At 36.6% G+C, this 20675-nt stretch overlaps 1 protein-coding gene and 1 long non-coding RNA gene across 4 annotated transcripts in view; one reads left to right on the top strand and one right to left on the bottom strand.

Moving 5' to 3' along the window:
• AFG1L (AFG1 like ATPase) overlaps positions 1-20675 on the bottom strand; it is a 65740-nt gene that overhangs the window by 8793 nt on the left and 36272 nt on the right. For 2 of the 3 annotated variants that reach the window (XM_039379802.1, XM_039379801.1), the window contains exons 8-11: positions 11755-11837; positions 8370-8440; positions 8013-8113; positions 267-388 (exon numbers count right to left, since the gene is read on the bottom strand). In XM_039379802.1, coding sequence (XP_039235736.1) covers positions 267-388; positions 8013-8113; positions 8370-8440; positions 11755-11837 — 377 coding nt within the window. The remainder of the gene's footprint in view (positions 1-266; positions 389-8012; positions 8114-8369; positions 8441-11754; positions 11838-20675) is intronic. The other variant, XM_027747891.2, reaches the window with a different exon arrangement.
• Positions 383-11110, top strand: LOC120322965. Its single transcript, XR_005562974.1, has 3 exons — positions 383-407; positions 6286-6330; positions 11067-11110. It is a non-coding gene; the product is annotated as an uncharacterized LOC120322965 (long non-coding RNA).

Below are 20675 nucleotides of genomic sequence, written 5' to 3'. Positions count from 1 at the left end.
AATTGTATTTTGCCAATTTCAGAAATGCTGAACAACTACTAGAGAAAAAAATCACAGTAGGATAACCTTTTCCAACATAGATATTGATATTAAATTTATTTTCCTAGCTTTCACACTGTTGTGTGTTGGCTAATGGTTAGTATCATATTAAGACACTGTTCATTGGTACTGGGCAGTTGGATGAAAGGATATATTTGATTACCTAATGGAAAGACTATAGGATGCACGAACAAAAGTAATTCAACCTTTGTGAGGAACAGGCTCACGTGTTTGGGCGCAGAAGGCAGCCAGCGTTCCCGGCAGAGGGCAGCAGCTGCTGCGCACAAGCGAGGGGAAGACTAAAAGGCAGCACTGTGGGGAAGACTGGATCTCTCGACTCCCTTAGGACCTGGAAGATTACACATAAGGTACACTGTTGTCTACATTATTTATACCAGACTCAAGCCAAACTGTCACACTTATCAGTTTTCAAGTAAAATTTTAAAAGGAAAGTGAAGACAGAGGACTGGCAGAGGGTGATTTTTGCTAAGGCATAATGAACACTGACCTTTATGTGTAAACACAGGGAAATGGGATATAACTTATATTTGCAGGATTGCTAGTTTATATAGAGATATTTTAAAACCAAATTGATATGTACATTTTATTTTTAAAAGTATTTGTGTGATCTTTCATTCACACACTAACTCAATGAAAAAATTAACTAATTATGTTTTGCAAGAATCTAACTCCATTGGTAAGTGTATCCCTCATTGCATAGACAGAGAAACGAGAAACTGGCAGGAAGAAATTAAAGGCCACAAAGAATGGGGAAGCTAATGTTAGCATTGAAATTCTACAATAAATAAGAACTGAGTCCCTATTCTGCCTAGTACCTCTCCCAGCCTTCTCTGGCTACATTTTTCATTTTATGGGGCCTTAGAAAAGGTGATAAAATAATAAACATTTTCATGAAAACCAAGCACAGTCCTTCCTGGATGACTTTGCTGGAGAATCACATTTACAGGGCTCCATTCTAGCGAGTAGACAGCTACTTTCATGCCATGACAAACACTATCATGTGCCACACTCCACAGAAACCCTGGAGTGTCAAGTCTGAAAAATTGCTTCTCATTTTGCTCTAAAGCAACCAAAATAGATCAATATCCTCTCATCCAGCATCTTGTAGTATTCCACATGGTCAAATAGCCAGTAAAGAAAAAAAGCTAAGTGTATGCATTTGACATTAACTAAGTTAGCTAAAACTTGGGATTTTCCTCAACTGGGAATCTATGATTTAAAAAGTGATGCACACAATAGTTTGGCAAGTCAACGGAATGTCATATCAGCATTGCACACGATATATTATCTGTATTTTATTTTTATAATCATTAATGGACAACTGGCAATTAACAGTATCTGATGCATTATTTTAGACAGAATTAAGTCTTTATATTCTTGATATGAAAAGGTTTAATGCAAACACATGAAACAAGAAACAAAAGACTGTAATACTAGAAAGGCACCAACTCTCTCAAGGCCTTCAGGTACTAATTAAAAAGCAGCTACTTTGAAACTTCTGCTTAAGCTAGATGTTTCAAATAGTATCAGATTATCAATTGCTGATTTGCTATATTCATCTATTATGTATTATCTGACATTTCCTGAAATCACGTGATATCAAAGTGGAAAATGTTTTAATATTTCCCTTTAAAATAGAATTTTGATTTTACTTTGATGAAGGAAACATCAGTGAATTTGAAGAGGTTTTACAGGCTGTTCATATGAAATATTTAATTACAAAAGTCACTAAGTAATTGTCTGAGAAATTTCAAACACATTGTCTTAATCCTACACCAACAAACACAGATTTCTAGGTCTATGTGATTATCCCTCTGGAATGCACTGTAACAATTACCCAAGACCAGACTAGAAGACACACTGTTGCAATGAAGTGAAAGGTAGAGTCACTTGTGTGATAAATTATTTCTCAAACATAACAAAAGCATCTATGCTTTCACATTCTCCATTCACTTGACTCTTGTAAAACTTAAGTTCTTTTTTCTGGAACCCTTAGGGGTTACGGATTGCCAAAGGAATCAATTAACCAGGTTTTGAGTACAACATTGTCCACTCAATGCTGCAATGATTACTGACACCCACATGAGCAGCAGTTTAAGACAGTTTCAGAAAACTCAAAAAATAATGTTGCAACTACAAGATAATATTGCAAGAACTCAGTGTAATCAAAAATAATTCCCCCAAACCCCAAAATCTCTTCATTACACTCACTTATCCCTCTACCTTAAACTAAAAAATGTTTTTGTAGTTATGAACCAAATGTAACAGAGGAAATGAGTTTAACCAAGTTAATTACATTAACTAAATCAAATTAGATGATATTTTGAGTTGTTCTGTCAGAAGATGTTGACAGTGTAATCTTTTTCACATACACACACACACACACACATACACACACACACTCTCACTACCTTGTATTTACTAGATGGGAAACATGTAAACAAGATTTGACATCCACCTTCCATGACAAAACTAGTTTTCATCTTGAAACTTTCCCATTCTGAATGGATGCCTCAAACTGACTTCATATGAACATGCATCTCTGTGTGAATGGAAATTTACTTGTAAAAGTTTCAGTCAATTACTGTATTTCTGAGAGTAACTTAGTTACTTTCTGACTAATTTGCTCCTCAAATTACTTTCTTTTAGCTCAATGAGTTCTAGTGCTTCCATGACATAGACCAAGGCATGCAAAATTCTGAAGAAAGGTTGCTTGGTACCAGGGAAATGTCCTACATATGTCCCGTGAAATCCCCCTCGAATCCAAGGAAGTTACAAGCCTTGGAAAAACTCAGTCTGAACTGACTGCAACGATTCATAGTAGACTAAGTATTACCTTCGAAAAGCATGAGGGGGCTGAGAGCAGGTTATACCCAGTCCCCTGGACTGGGGACATTCCCCTGACAGCTGCTTGAACTTGTTCACCACATGTGCAGGGGCAGTGACACAGCTTCCAACGGGCAGCAGGGACCGACTCTCACATCCTTAGTTTCAAGACAATTTAAGACCAGAGGAGATCGTGAGGTACTTCAAGATCCTCCATTTTAGAGACAGCTAAGCCTAAAAACTAGTATGTAGCTCAAACACAAACACTTCCTCCTAAAATGACATCCAGTTTTGACCTGAAACACAGGACAAGGAGGCTCTGCCACTCTCTTCACTGTTTCAAATGTGTGAACAGGTGCTTTTCCTTTTTTACTTTTTTTTTTTTAATTTGGATCTCTCTGTAGTCTCTGGGTTTTATTATGCTGCCTTCTGCTAGATTTAGGATCTTGCTAATACCTGGGGGGTTTTTTCCCTGTGAAAATAGCTGTATGTTATAAAATCATCTTCCAGTCCTCTTTTTGATAAGCTGAAAAAAACTGAACTGTAAGTCTGTCATCTGAGTGAACAAATGCTCCAGCTCAAATGATTTGTGGTTTCTTCAACAGCCCTGTCAGGTTTTTCAATGTATTTTCTAAAGTTTTCAGGTTAAAACCACACCTAACATTCTGCCATCAATTTGAGATGTTTCTAAAATTAAAATAAACTTCCTACCCTTCTATTTATTTCCACTCTACCCACCCTAGATGAAATAAGGTCTAAATGCTCTAACGCTGGACCAGAAGCTCCTTTTGAGCTGCCTGTCCATTACAATCCTTAAATCTATTTCCAAGTCACTTTGCCTAGGGCACAGTCTCCTCCTCTGTTTGTGACTTGTGTTCCCAATTTCTACCTGGAAACTGTGTGTTTGCTTAGATGTAAAAAAAGCAAAACAAAACAAACTCTCTTGCCCAAAAAAAACACTTTCCCCAAAATCTCCATTCGGATGAGAAATAAATCACACACAGCATCCTTGTATTCATTGCTCTTCCCCCCAATACACACAGCACTCTGTATTTACAGCAAATTTGTATTAGCATTTATGATATATTCAAAGCTGCTGGGGAAAAGAACTATTATATTTGGCTTAGTATAAAAATATGCTTATTAGAATGCTACACTCAACCACAAACCTTCAGTAATAATTCTTTTTATATGTTAGTTAACTAACATAGCAATCCATTTAACGAATACTTCCTTGAGACTGCATAATGCTAATTTCCTAGGAAGAACAGCATTTTCAAAACTCAACTCCTCCTACAAAATCAGGGTGATTGGAGAATTAATTTCATTTCCATTCTTTAGTCATCTGCATGTATGAATCCAGAACCAGCTCCTCTATTACCCTTTCTGGACTAAAATCTTACCAACATCCGCAGTTATACCAGTCATCACGTGTATGTGCGAATTTTACTTGTTTATTTTTTAATACTGGCATACAGAGGCATCCTTCTAGTGATGTGGACTTGCTCTTGGACTCCAACGTTTATCCAAAATAAAAAGGTAGTCAGAGATCTCACCCTAGTTTTCCAGGACTCAGTGATACAAAATATATTTGCAGGCTACTTTTAACATATGCTAACTATTAACAGACTGAAAATTATTTCACTACCCTTTAGTGAAACAGTATTCCACTCTGCTTCACCTAGAACACATATTTTTTGCAAAACCTTTTCCTTTTTCCACATCATTATTTAAAGTTCATCCACCTCCAAGTAGGAATAAGCCAATAACATTCAGATAATATAAACCATATCAAAACTGCCATTTTACTTAACAAGTCTTTTATCTGAGACATGATATTTTCCCGTTACCTTTATTTTATAATTTTCCTGCACTTCATAACTAGTTGCCATTCATTCCATATTATTTGATTCTGTCTCAACAGTGACACAGGAAATACTTTTCCTATCTTCCTCCTCAAAGAGTCCTCCTTTTTTGTTGCTGTCATTTACACTTCCCTCTCCAGTTAGTCATACTTCCCTTTTGCTTTTAAAAACTACTCTTCCTGAAAAATCAAATATGCAACTTCACTGTATGGAAGTATCTTTTGGTTTCAAGGAATGTTAGAAAATTAAGGAGAAGATTGTTGCTGCACAACACAAATTTCTAGATGAATTCATCAGTTTAAGTTCCCATAAAGCTGTTCCAACCAAATGACCTTGTACTGGATGTATTGCATTTTATGCTAGAAAATTATCATTTGCAATTTTTGGGATAATTACATTTCACCTTCTTCTGTGCTTCATCTTCAGCATAAGATTCCCATACAATGGTGTATTTTTATGCTTTTTATAGCCACATGCTCAAGAAGCAATCCACCTCATTCTCTATTTGCAAGAGATCCCTAGGAGTACTACCCTCTTGGGTTTGTTAATTAGCAGACTGATTGATATGTATTCAAGAACCTTGTATTAATTAACTTTAAGGCAGGTACCAGTATCTTTAATGTTGCACATTGTCTTCCACCTGTTTCAGCCACTCTGTTCTTAAGTAGGCTGTAAGCACTGATTGCACATTATTATTTTATGAATTGTCCCACAAGGTTTCAATAATATCAGTTATATCTCATTTTTCCCCATTAATGAGAATTTACCATTTATCATGCTTGTCACCAGGTCTTACAACCGATATAAAACCAACTGCAAATCTTGTTTTCAGTTCTGTTATAATTTTAATGGGCTCCTACTATAGTAACTTTAAATGTCGTTTATCTACCTAGGAGGCTTTGCTTGGGCTGAGCCCAGGGTGGGCTAAGCTCCACCCTGGTTGCTACAGGCTCCAGCTAGGAGCCTCATGTCTCTTTATACAATCTGCCTTCCCATGGGACTTTGTCCCCATGTCCTGCACAAAGAAACCTGCAGATTCACTCCACGCAAATCCAACAAATTCCCCTCCAATACTTTCTTTTGCGGATTTTGCTTTTCATTACCTCTTTTTCAGCCTCCTACTTTCCTTTTTCTTAATAGTAGCACTTAGGATGCCTGTCAACTTACCCACCATTTGGCTTCACAAGAAGGAGCAAATACCTTGTAGCTATGTCCCCTACAGATTTGTGCTTTATACTTCCACAAATCATTCCCACTTCCCATTCCAGCTTACTGGAATATATATGAATGACTTTATACTTCCTGTTGTGTGGAATGTCTCCTGGCTTTGGGGTATTTTTTGCTATAAACCACTGGGGCACTCTTCTGGATCCTACCTATGTCTTCTGTGACATGAGTGGGAGCAACTCTGATGGTTTAAAAAAGACACTACATGTTTAAGTTTTTCCATCAAAAAGTTAAAGACTTCACAAAAAAAAGGAACATGGTTTCATGGTTTGAGAGCTGAATTCTGATTTTTTCTTTTGCCTTTTAGGAGATTTTAATGGCAACAGGGTGGTCAAACAGAGCAATGGGGCAGGTAAGATCCTAAATGCAGCTTATACCAAGGGGAATTTTCTACTGTTGCTATGAATCATTACAAAAGTTATGATCATGAAAAAAATCATACTGGAGGCAACTCAAGCCTCCAAATTTAATGCACAATTCCAAGTTCATGACTATACTTCTCTACCTATAAAGGGAGCACAGAGATACCCCTTACAAACATACTAATGTAATATTTATGAAGGTACATCAGTGAACTGAAGAGAAAAATCATGGCACAATAAATAACTGTATGTAACAATTAAAAGCAGAAAAAAATGGAGGCATATACAAAGAAAATAAGCGATGACTGAGGAAGCTGTTAAAGAAAAACATTTATTGTCTGCCATGTTGTCTTAGTTATAAGCATGTGGTTGCGCTGTTAGACACTACCATAACACATATGCAGAAGGCATTTAAATCAAGACAGCATGACTTCCTAAGTCCTGGGCAATCAATGTAAGCACAGTGCTGTTAAACAGTGTTTAACATTTCATAAGGATTCTCTTTACTTGTTCTGAGTGCAAACCAAGCCCCTCAGCTCCATTACGCCAAGAAGACCTGAACTCCACGTAATACTTGAAGAGGATCAGAACCTTCAGACCCAAAGTAGTGGCCATTCACATGTGACCTATCAGAGCACTTCTACTTAGAAGCAACCTACCATCCCATTTAAGTACATAAGGCATTTACTGGACTAAAGGATTTTAAAAGTACCTGCTGACAGCATCACTTCCAGATATTTTAAGAGGCAAAAGGAAGAAAAAGTCTCACAACTTCTAGTGAAAAGCAAGCCGTTCTACCCATGACATACCTCCATTCTTACAAATGGCTAACTGGTTTTGTCTGAAACTGAAAACCAACAGTCTAAAACCTACAGTCTGAAACTTAACCAGTGAAATTTCCATCCAAATAGTTATCAACTTGGTAGCTACAAGGAAGTGAAAGCACAATGTTATCACCAAAAGACTAGTCAGCATCCTGAATCAAAAGTGCCATCAGCCCAGTTTAGGGTTGTGATCATTTAACAATAACTTTATACATCAGTAGAGAGGTCACTAAGTACAGTGCAACTCCTGGGAAACTGTCTTCCAACCCACTGGGGGTCATATACAAACAAAGCTTTCCAGGGATCACATCCCACAGGTTTAAGTAGAGAATTTGGCAATATTTACCAAAATCCGGCATATTTTGAGAAGTCCTGGGACTGAACAGCCCTTGTACACATAGTTCAAACTACGGCATGCAACAACAGTGTTACTGTAGTGGTGCCAGGATCACTATTCATTTGCTTGAGCATCAACTTAAACTCCAGATTTTAAAAACAGCATTTGAATGCTATTTACATACTGATATGTTATGACCACTAATATACCAACAACAATGATGTTAGTCCAGGTAAATATTGCAGAAGGATTTTTGAAGACAATCTGTGATACACCTAAGAGTGAATTTACTGTATCATTAAAAAGAAAATTATTATTGTTCTTTTGCCAAGGGTGCACGTTTTTTTCCTGTTAAATTAAAAATCTTTTTGCCAAGTTAAAAAAAGTCTTTTTAATTTAGTTCAACTTGGGAAAATAGTGAGTTTGTGTGTTTTGGATTCTTTTTTCTTTTTTTCTTTTAAACTGTGAAAAGTCTGAGCATTAACTGATCTAGATTGGACTGGGTACTTACTCTGTCGCATAGCTCTTCAAACGTGAAGTCTGCAATGGTTCCACACGCTTTATTCAGCCTCAGCTCTCTGCCTTGCACTTTTAGAATCCTTGGTCTAGTTACTATGGGAACATGAACAAAGACTCAATCTTCTCTGGATAATTACTATAAAATTCATCTCTTACAGATAGGAAATGCATAGCTTCATGAATAATAGCACATGATTCAACACATAAATTAGACAAAATGCTGATACAATGACTGCCACTTGAGTGTGGCATCAACCCATATACAGCAATGGAACTTATTAATTGGTCAGTGGAGATTGGGCATTGTGTTCTAAATGTATTCTCTTTCAAGAGAAATTAACTTACGTACAATCATTTTGTTTCTGAGCCAGCTCATCAAACAACTTATCCATGACAGCCTCCACATCAGCTTCACTTGTGCTACAGTGAAAAGAATAATAGAATATGAAATTAATAACACTTGAAGCCAACATCAAACAGCTGCCTGAGCCTGCTTAGCTTTTTGCCCATAAAAAAAGGGAACAGGATGTTATGCTCTAAATACAAACATTACATTTAGAATACACTTAAAAGTAGAGAATATTAACTCTCAGGTAGATGATTCTGCCTTATTTGCATACACTGAAAGACTTCTGTGTTCAAGCTGTTTCCAGTAATGAGGCAATACAGACAGAGCAGATCCATTAACACTATGTGTACACAATGAGAAAAAAGGCTTCTGGCTCTATCTTGCATGCAAAATAAGAGCAAATAGACAAGGCAAGGCAGTCAAGCACCCAAAGAAGTATTCTTTGAAATTCCTGAGAGGGGACTTTGTGAAATTAAATGCTGAAGCACCTTCTTCTTTTTTTGGGGGAGGGGTGGTGTCGAGGTCAAGTCAACTGATTGTATTGATCTAACAATTTGCAAAATTAAACTGTGAAATTAAAAATACCAGTATAATTTCTGCAATAGTAATTTTATCAGTTTCCCCCCCAAACTCTGTTCCCAAGACAGAGGGTGAAAATGCAAAATACCTGTGCTGAGAGCTGAAGTTTATATTCATCTTCTGGTTGACACAACAATTATAACTCAGTCCAATTAGAAATTTTTTTTTATCACTGAATGGGTTAGAGGGCAAATCTTTCCATGTTTCATTCTTAGAGATGGATAGATACAGCCAGATAGATCATATTTCTAGCTAAGAATAGTAAATTAATGCTACTGTAGACAACAAACTAAAACTAGGATATATAATGCTTCATTGACATTTGTACAGTCTCTTTTGGTGTGGAAGGTCTATTGCTTCATACAGTTCTAGACACGCTCTATATGAAAAATGAAGATCAGCGAGTGACACAATTACTGTCCTTATTAGGCCTTAAGCACCTTAAAAATACTAACAGCAGAACTGAAATAACTACTTTTTAGCTCAAGCTTAACAATAACAAGCCTTGTAGATACAAAGAATTTGGGGGAAAAGAAAACCCACAAACTTGTGTAAATGCAGAACACTTTGAGAAACCGTTTCTGACTAGCAGATGATATAAAATTCTACAAGTTTCTCTCAACACTGATATTTGCATGCTGCTTTCCTCTGACAAAATGACCAGACAAAAACAGAAAAAAGACCATAGAAGGGAGGAAGGAGTGTATATATCTTTATCAGAGAGTATGTCCATATGCATGCATATCATAATCAAAAAGTTCGATGGAAAGGCTACAACAAGAAACAGCTGAATATGATGCCAAGGTGGAGTGTTGCACCTAATTGCCAAGAAAGTTTGTTTTGAAAACAGACACCCGAGACTGAGATCAATGAAGTTGCTTTGATCAGGCATCTTGTAATGGTGTTACACTGATGGCTCTCAGATGAGTATGAAACAGCTTTAAGCAACTCTCAGTTGCACATTTTAAATGAAGACAAGACTACACAAAATATGAAGCATCAAGAGGATTCTTAACAAAATGTGACAATAATACTATGACCCTTAATAGAGGAATGAAAACATGTTAGACAAGAACAACTTCTTTTGGGGACAAGACTGCTAACTAAATTTCAAAGATCTGTACCAAAATACTGCATAGTACCTAATTTTAAAACAAAGCTAGTTCTGCAGTGTTGAAAGCTCCAGTGAACAAGTCTGAATAGAAGAATGAATGAGATTCCCTCAGAAAAAGAAAGGATGATGAAATAAGTATCTTATTCCATTGGCAGCTACAGGATTTTTTAAATTATTTTTTCCCCTCAGTTCTCCCTAATGATTTACACATCAAATTCTGAAGGTAACCCACATCCTTTCAATAAGAGAATACAAGACAGACATCTCCAATCTCTGCCATTCACTTGATCACAAGTTTTACAGTAGATCACCATGAAATATATTTCAGCTGGGTACTAGTCCTGCGACTTGTTTGTATTTCTTCTCCACTGAGAGCTGCTGCCACAGGCCTATTACCTGCTAGAAACCACCAGTGTGCTCTTGCTTTCTTCTGAGCATGGACATTGAGAAAAGAATACAGCAGGTGCTCTCCACAATTGTCAGACAAAGTCACAGAGTGCAGCAGGCACAGGAAGCAGTGCCGTGAGCCGGGACGGCGGCAATCGGAACAAGAGCCACGATGAGCATATCAGTGATATCAGAGGTATCAGTGGTGGCTTCAAAAAGTACCTCTAAAGCAGACACGGCAAAGCTTAGAGAAAGCGGAGCCAGACAAGAATATGGAATAAGAGCTACTTTTCTCGAGTTCATACAGTCACAATTTGTTTGAGGATACAGAACCTGCACTGGACCTGTTTTCCATACATAAAATTCTGTCATTTCCTTCCAGAAGCAGAAAGAGTTACCTGTTGTAACTCTTCTAAGCATTATTCCTCCTTCCTACAACAACTATGATATCTAACTTTATAATAAAGTGACATGGACATACTTGGTCTCAAATACCTATCACAGTGATAAAAATACCACACCTTTCTTAATGGAAGCATGATCAATATTATACGCTGGGTTGAAAGCTAGAATAGTTATAAATCTCATACTAAGCAATTGTTGTCTGCTTTGTTCAGGTTGTCACTGATTGAATAATACTACAAGAGCAAATACAAGACAGAAAAACGTTTGGATTGCAAAGGTTTCAAGGTATTTTTTTTAAAAAAGAGAGAATGTTCCTATTAGGCAGATTTATGCTGCAACCATAAGCATAAATGTGAATATCTTTTAAAAATTATTTATTTGCAAATATAAAGGGCTAAAGAAATTTTGTCATGACAAACAAAAACAATCTGTCAAAACAGGAGGGTGTTGGGATTTTTCATCGACAGCACTCGAAACACCCAAAATTAAATGAATCCTTGTCATTGGATTTCTATAAATACTTAATTACTTAAATACAATAAGGATGTTCTTCTATTATAAGAGAATTGTGCAATCTCTCACAAGAGGATATTCATTACTTTCTAACCATCTGTCACTTCAGTTCTCCAAACACCACACCTCCCCAAAAAATCTAATTAGTTTTTATTCAGTCACACATTATAAATGATGCTAGTGTGGATACTGAAAATATAGTTTAATGAAGTTAATATCAAGGCATAATGGAAGGCGGTTTGCTGAACAAAATGGACCAGAAGGCAAAAAAAGGAAAAGTCACACCCTGCTAATTCTACTATACATTTTTCATTTCCCATTGACTAGGAAATTGTTGGCTAATAAAAAGGAAAAAGAGAGCAAATACAATATCATAGATAAACTTACAGGTAGTAAAGTTTTCCAGCAGCTGGAAGCACTCGTTTCCTGTAGTCTATTCCAGAATCAAGCTGGACTGTGTTGCAGTATTTCTACAGAGACCAAGAAAAAAAAAAAAAAAGAATAGCTTTCCTCAAGCCAAAGCTGTATTTACTATTGTCTGTGTTAGAGAGAAGACACACTGCTGTGATAAACCAACAGCATAAATATAATTTGTGAAACTGAAATTCAAGATCACAAAATTGAAGTCTCCTTTGCAATTATCAAAGCAAAGAAATAACCTGGAAATCATTCACATATTCAAAACAAAAAAGTAACTATTTTCACAAGTCCATCAGCTAGAAGATTTATATAGATTAGAAGCACATGAAATGCAGGTGAATATTATTTGTTCTCTCTGGATACTGCTTTGTTGGGGGAGTGTGCAAAAATAATTATTTCCACATTAAAGTATATACATTTAGAAATACAAAATTAGTAGCATTAAGAGTTTAACAGACTACAAACAAATTCTAGCAACAAATGAAACTACTTCTATTTTATAAGCTAAAAATAATTTTATCTTTTCCTCTTACTAATAAGATTAAAAATTTTGCAAGTCAGACATCAAATATATGAACCACACCAGTCTGGCTGCAAAATGGACCAAAGCATAAAGGGGAATAAACAAAGTTCTATATCAAAAAGATTTTGCTTCATTTTTGCAATATCTGCATTGACTCAGAAAAGCATCTCTTTTGTTCCCCTTTAAGCCACCTGTAAGATTACAAGTGTGATACGGATCTCTTAAGTAGTCACAATTAATTGCTTCTGTTAGAAAACTCAAACCCAGCTGTAGCAAAGGGTGCTTTTTTTGATTCAAGTCCTGAGGCTGAGAGCAAAATTCTCACTAATATCAGCGGGATCAAGATTTTACACCCTCTAGCAAAGGGAATAACTCTGCTTATCTGTTATGACTACTGCCAACATATACAACTTCTGTGTGTTATATAGCTAGAAGCAAAAGAAGCTACAGAAGAAAGGGAGGAAAAGTTTAAATGTTTTAGAAAAAGATAACTCTATCAAAAATTCAATCAAAGCAATTAATTTTTTTTAATGTAATTCAACACCATTAAAAGTCTTTGGATTGCTAGAATGCACTAAATCACTCTGCTTCTTTGCTGCACTATGAACTATTAGTTTATCTTTAATACCCTTGTTAAGCATTTCATATTCTGTGTGTCAAACTTTTCAAAGCCTCCTTGAGGCCATTCAAATAACAAAATTGGAAATGTCAAACCTCATTTATAGCAACTACATTGCAGGGAAAAAATTTAGAAGAACTATCATCAGTGATTTAAGGAACAATGGTCCTTTTGAACAAATGCGTTGCATAGGACATTGCAGGAGTGACTGTGATGACGCATTGCACTAATTTTTTGCCCTTGGCTATTACTGAAGGCTCTGTACCGATTTGAAACCTCCGCCTTCTTCACACAGACATACAGATGAAGAAAGAAGGTGAAAAAAAATCATTCTGAAAGCACAGAATCCCAGGAAAATCCACGTATCTTTAATTCCAGTAAGTGAAAAAGCCATGCTAATCAAATCGTTATCTTGGACTAAGGCTACTGCAAACACAATAGCGTTGGTGCTACAATATTATTATAATCTATTCCCTTTCTTTTTGTGAGAGCTCACAAAGAAGGAGAATAACAGAGCAGAAGAAAAAAGTTTCAGAGGCATGTAATAATATGCACAAGGGAGGGAGGATGTTTAAGCTTTTCTTCACCATCAGTCTGGCAGCCAAGGCTAAAAGGAAGATTACTGAAATTTCACAGCAAAGATAGTGCACTTTGCTTTTCTTTGCCAGTATCTTTCCACCTAATGTTTTATTTTTTCAAAGTAGAAGATTAGCTTAAGTACTATTTTCTTTATGCTAGTAGGGAAAAAAAATGCAGATTACTACTAGAGCTTTGGGGACTCTGAGATTACTTTAGATTAACTTTAGATACTCGGATATTTAGTAATGCTTTTTATAATTTTGGGGGTTTTCTCCTGGAAACGAGATCGGTAATCTTGTGTGAATTTGGCCTCATCTCTTTGGCCTTCAAGGTGGATTTACAAACTCTACTGCTCCCTCAGTGTGTTGTGTTGCATACAGTGAAGAGCAAACACAGAACTACATATAGTTTAGAGTATTTCATGGTTATGGTAGGATCGAAAGAAATAAAAATTACACCTGAACACTGTAGCTCATGTAAATTTGTTGCCCTGATATTTACACTGGTGTGTGTGGTTCAACTGCTAATGACTGCTGAGTGGAGCAGGAGTTCTCTGCACTCAAATACAGACTGGTACTGGGCTATATTAGGCAGGTCATTGCAACTTGATGAAATAGAAATCAACACTTGGTGCTACAGTATTTTAGTCCACCTGTGTTCCACTTACAAACTTGTCACTCCTTAAATTCACAGACAGCCTATTATGACTCCATGATTTAACATTACAGTGAATGAGTTTTGGAGTTAAGAACTGTAGATGTAAATACTACCAATACAGCTACAAAGAAGATGCATTTTTTCTGTCTTCCTTCTCTTTCTCTTCAAAGTAATTAGTATTATCACTATTCAAGAAAAATCACTATCATTAGTGACACTAGTCAAGAAGAGCTTGTGTGTTCAAAAGCTTATTTATGTTTTTTGGCCTTTTTTAAGCTACAAACAGTTGCCTAACTGAAAGATATTTCTCTTCCCTATAAATCTTGCTTGTTTGTCTGCACTGATGCACTACTATTGATTCTAATATGGTATTACATTATATAGTTTATTTCAAAAATATCTGCTAGATATTCTAGGCTATAGGACCTTTCAGCCAGAAGTGCAATAGCAGAATCTTGTTCAGAGATCTACAAAATAAAGTTAATACAGTCCCACTGATTTTTTGCTTCCTTAGGAGGCAAAAGTTAACTGAACCAAACATAAACCAAGTGGAAAACCAGAATCCTGAGGTACAGCAGTTTGTGTAATACACAATATAGGCATAGAAGCAGGGGGCAGCTAACAGGAACAGTGAAATACTTAGTCCTTTTTAATACATTTGGCATTTTATTCTCCCACTCCTTAAATGTACCTAATTAATTTATGGTTTTGTCCTCTCCAGGCTGATGCTTGGTTCGGGAAGGTACTGCAGCCATTTAGAGACCATATTCTAAATAAAAATGAAACAGCCACAAGAATCTCCTAAGCCTTCTACATGTTCATGTAAGTATTTACTAATGCTTGTCGTTAACTAGTTTCACTGAAACACTTCAAAGCTCAGCCACACCTATTCTTTTAGACATTGTATAAATATACATAAAACGAACAGCTCCTGCTATTAAACCCAAACATCATAATCTGCATCGCAATATGCTCTCAGAAAACATTGCTTTAAAACATGAATCCTGCTGTTAGATTATAAGCTTTGCAGGGTAGGAACAACCTTCTGTTATATGAATATATGACAAATAGAGATCCATAGGTGCTAATGCAAAATAATGTAACAAAAAAAAAAAAATTACACAGAAGTGGGCAATGCTATTTACACAAATGGAGCTATACATAGTAGAGGAGAGAAAAGTTGTGACAGCAGTAGCAGTAAACCGAAGGGCAGTAATGGGAGGGCTGCTTGCACTGCCAGATGATAACAACACCATCCCTCCTCTAAGTTAAGAATGTACCACTGCAGATAGTTCTAAAGGAGGATTCAGCACATGGTCACCTTCACTCAGAGTCAGAAAGATCACAAAGAAGCTTTGTGCAGAGCAGAGATCCAAAAATTTTTCCTTTAGAGTTTTCCTTTGTAGACAACAGTACTGACAATGGTTTTCTGTTTCTGCACACATTCACTTATCTGCTTCACAGGAAGGCAGAGGACATTGTACATTATTCTTTTAAGATACATGCTTTCAGTGTTAAAAAGACAGCACATAATCAGAATGTATAACAGAAGAAAATAAGACACATGAAAATAGTGTATACGTCCAAGCTAAACAGTTAAAATCCTAGATTTACAAAAAGGAAAACCAGATACATGGTTGCACAGCGTGGAAAAAGAAATCCTGCTCACAAGTGTAAGAACGCTGAACATCAGAGAGTATGCCTATGGGATTATCCCTGGGCTTTGTCTTTCCCCTTCACAGGTGTTAACAATATTATTCTCCCGCATCACAGAACTAAACAGTCAATATTACAATTTAAAAATCTGCAAGTTTAGGGAGGAGGGGAAAGGTAGGCTTCTCTACTTTTTGTCCTTCTTCTTCTTCTTACAGCAAGGGGAAAAAAAAACATACAATACTACATACAGAAGTTCTAGTTTCTCTCTTATCTTCGGACTACCTCATCCAGCACTAGACTGATTAAATCCTACGGATGTGATTGCATCCTCACACTCACTAATCACCATGGAATCCTAATCAACAGCCACAGAACTAACTGGAGTGTTCAGATTGTTAGCACTTAATTGTCAAACCCACGACTGTAACCATTGGTTTCCATTTCTTAAGATGGAGTTTTAAAATTTCAAATTTCATTTACTTGGGCTAAACTTCTTTTGAAATAAATACTTACTATTGAAGCTACAGTGAGTCTAGTAGAACCATCCATAGTTTCCAAAAGATTTTCTGTTCTACTGAGATATTTAAAAGTCTGACTTACTCTATTCAATTCAAATGCATAAAATTAATTAGTCATACAATTTATTTTGAAGTCATTTATGTATTTATGGATACAAAGAACAAATACAATTACATAATTGAAAATGCTATTAGTAAGTTAAAAATAGAGTGTGAGCATGCACTCATTTCCACTGAAGTGGCATACAAACTTTGTATTCCAGAAGGAAAAAAAAAGGATAAAGCCTCAAGGCTCACCTCAAGACACAACATCGAAAACACAAATCTTCAGACAGAATAGATAAAATCAGACTGTCAGTAGACCTACTGTAGGAAGTATTAAATACAGACTAATATAAATACATTTTTCTTCCCGTGAGCACTTGTAACATTCCTTTATTGCTGCAATCAAGAATGGTAGCTACTAAATTGTTTAACTGCTCAAGAAAACAAAGTACACGACATGATAGATCATTAAGAAGAGGAACAAAGGTTTCAGAAAATTTAAAAAGGCAGTCAAACTTAACTGGATAACCTGCAAGTTCTAAAGATGTGTGTTTCCCATGTGTCACAAAAAGCCCTGAAATGCTAATAGACAGCCTTGTGGTCCACATTAAACATTGTACTAAATATCACTTGCCCCTGTGAGCTCAAATATTGTGATCAGCTGAACAACTTTGATAATGCAGGTGAGTAGATATTTCTTAACCTTACTGAAAATCATCGTAAGTCAATCCAATTATCATCCTCTGCTCTGAATTTTAACAGCATTAAAAAAAAGAAAACTGAAAAAACAGCATACAAATCATCCTGTTGGACCACAAGAATAGACAAACTAATCACCCCAGAATCCTAATCAACAGCCAAAGAACTAATTGGAGTGCTTAGATTGTCAGCACTTAACTGTCAAACCCACCTATCTGAGGACCTCCAGAGAAGGTGTAGGGGAACAGAGACACTAGAGTGCTTCAATTTAGGATGATCATTACCTTAATTCCCACACCTGCTGAGTTTCTGCAGCCTTTCACACCTGTGTCAAACCAGCCACCTGCAAATGCAGCAGCAGCAGTGCATCTGCCATATCAAATACACTTTCCATATGAGCAAAGAAGAGTATACGTCTATCCCCACACATGCAAAGCTGCACAATTAACACTCTTGGCCTCTGTGTAGTTCTGAACAAGCACATTAGGACAACTACTACTAGGAACCAAGCCATGCCTATCTAAGAAGTGCAACTTACAGCTACTCTTTCTGAGCAAAAGGAATCATAATTTTTATGTAGGTCTCATCCTCCCTTCTCAAGTGCGTTCTCTGATTTGGTGTCCATTAACAATACACAGGATCACTAATATTCCTTTCCCCCAGCAAATCAGAAAAACAATGAGATTGTTCATTTGCAATCATTCTTCTCATACATTTACATCCAGCTTAAGAGAGAAAAACTCTTTCGCATCACACAACACGTAGACACATGATGAGAGCACCCCAGCCAACAACAGAGGAAGAGTTCCTTAGGTAAACAAAGCTCACTAGACTTAACCATTTTTATTTTTCATTATTTGACTCCATATAGTGTTAGATTATCAACAATAATATTATTCCTTCTTTCTCAAAATTCTTCCTTACATGAATTCAAGAAAAGGTTTCTCCATCCAAAGGATACTGTTACAAACTGGCATTTTCCGTAACTGTGGTAGAAGAAGAATCGTCTTAAGCAAAAATGTAGCATGTCATGAAAAACTTATTTCCGACATACAAAGCACAACCACAGTGCTTTGAGTAACTTCAGTGTACTTGCAAAGTCATCAGCAAGTGACAGTCATGAGCATGTTTCAGAATGTGAAACTGGTCCAACTGGGACTCATAAGCTGGACAAGTCATAAGCTGGACAGGCTCTCAACAGCCTGCTGAGAGAAGTCTATGAGGTTATGTGCAGTGTTTCCTCTCTGGTGCAGCTGTAAAAGGAGATCAACCAGACTGTTGGTCATGGCATGCATGGTACACGACTTGGATGTAGGACTGGAAGAGATACTAAACAAGTTTTGCAGAGACACGAAACTCAGAGGAGCTGTTGACTCCCTCGAAGGCAGGGAGGCCCTGTAGAGAGACCTCAACAAATTAGAGGACTGGGCAATGACCAACCTCTGTTCAAGAAGGGAAAGTGCCAGATTCTGCATCTGGGGTGGGGCAACCCTAGATGCACATACAGACTGGGGAATGAGATGCTGGAAAGCAGTGCTGCAGAAAGGGACTAGGGGGTCCTGATCGATGGCAAGTTGAATGTGAGTCAGCAGTGCCCTGGTAGTCAGGAGGGCCAACCACCTGTGCAGGCCTAAGGGTTGGACTTGATAATCTTTGTGGATCCCTTCCAACTTAGCATATTCTGCAATTCTCTGATTCTGTGGTACAGGTGCAGGACCTTCCAGGGGCTGCTCCTTTTATCCTTTTGCCTTGAGTTTGTTTGGTTTTTTTTTAAAAAGTAACTAAATTTGTTAAACTCCAGCTTTCTGCTACACCAATCCACAGGAATGAGATGTACTCAAGGGGAGGGGAAAGGAGAAAGAGAATCATCAGGTATTCGGTGGTGGATAAAAACTTGGTCCAAGCATAGCTGGGTGTGCACGTAGTTTTTGTCTCCCTGTTCAGATGTTGTTGAAACAGTAGACTTTAAAGAAAATGTCAATGAATCCTCATAAGCACTATACATGACCTCTGGGTAATTAGCAATCATTCAAAAGCAACAAGACTAAAGTGTTCTATTCTTTATTACTGTCAGCTCTTGTCTTGATCAGCATTTTAATAAAGATGGTTCATTTCTAAGACAGTTTCATGAATCAGTCATAATTACATTCTGACATGCAGTGAATAGTAAAGCAAAACTAAATATCACTTCATCAACCTTTCTAACCTTTATGCAAGTATTAACTGTAAATAATTTTTGCACAATCTTACAACAAAAAATCCACACATTTCTTAGCTTTGTACATACTCTACCCTAACTGAATTTACTGTGACCTATACCTGAAAAAAACCCCCAAACCCTACAATCAGGAATAATTACTTAGTTTTGCATGATATTCAGGTATTGCCTTTCACAGATCAAATCAACTTCAAGGAGAAAAGGCTATTTGTTCTACAAAACAGTGCAATGCTTTAAGGGGTTAACTAAATTTTTTTACAGTCTTTTTTCCCCTATATTCTTCTGCAATAATGAAATATGGGAAATTGCTAAAATAGCCTTAGATATATCACACTTAATCCCAGTTGCAAACCCTGTAACAAAACAAAATGAAAAAAACCCAAATAACCACACAAAGAAATTTTGAGGAAAACTTTCTAAATATCATCCAAGAGTCTTATAAAATATGAGGGAAACACCATGGTCAGTTTGATTTTGGATGACAAACATTTTATCTGTGATTTATTTTTCAATGGACCTAGAGCACAAAGATCTGGGAAAAGAAATACTGCCAAGTATAATTTTTTCAATGAATCTTTTTCTTACACTTGTTACAAGAACGTTTAGACTTTAAACTTAAGAGCTTAGCAAAGATAAATTGAGAGGCAAAATTCATTCAGTGGAAGTTGCACGAGTTTACATTACAGCCTTCAAACTTTAACAACTAAGAAACCCCGCTATTCTTGCTACCACAAAGAACATATGATCTATTGTACAACTTTTCAATAACTTATTTTAATGTCTAGCTACAAATCAGCTACCCCCTAAGAAGAGGAAAAATAGACAATTAACTTGTAAAATAATGGTGCATGAATAAAGAGAGAGACTCTTAAAATGTACTGTTCTGTGAATAGTATTTCAGGTATTCAAACAAAAGTGAAAGAACTCAGAAGGTACAGATGTGGCTGTGCTGGCTCAGAGACAAGTAGCCTCTCCTTTTTCCAGTCAGGGAGCAGAAGAATGGCAGAGTAAACCTCCATGCAATAAGAATTACACTGAACAGCTCTCCCCATTTCACATCACTTGGGAAAAAATCCTCCTTGCAGAATAAGTATAAATAAAAAAAGTAAATAAAAAAAAAAAAAGGCCAAACCTGCAAACCACAAATCACAGTATAACACCCACTTTTGCTAAAGAACCAATAATGACTGTAACTTTCAATCTCCTAATAAGCAAGCTGTGGCATTCTGTGAAAAACAAATGCCAAGAGTTCACACTGAATTTATAACATGATGTTTCGTAAGCTAAGGGTCAAATTCACCCCTAATACATGTACTTCATTGGAATTATACCCTGGACAAAGTTATTTGTCTAGATTTCTTTTATGCTGTTGTT

Source organism: Pipra filicauda, unplaced genomic scaffold, assembly GCF_003945595.2.
Source record: "Pipra filicauda isolate LSUMZ 115617 unplaced genomic scaffold, ASM394559v2 scaffold176_size3548034_pilon, whole genome shotgun sequence".
Classification (NCBI taxonomy): Eukaryota; Metazoa; Chordata; class Aves; order Passeriformes; family Pipridae; genus Pipra; species Pipra filicauda.
This window is presented reverse-complemented; position numbering and strand designations above follow the sequence as displayed.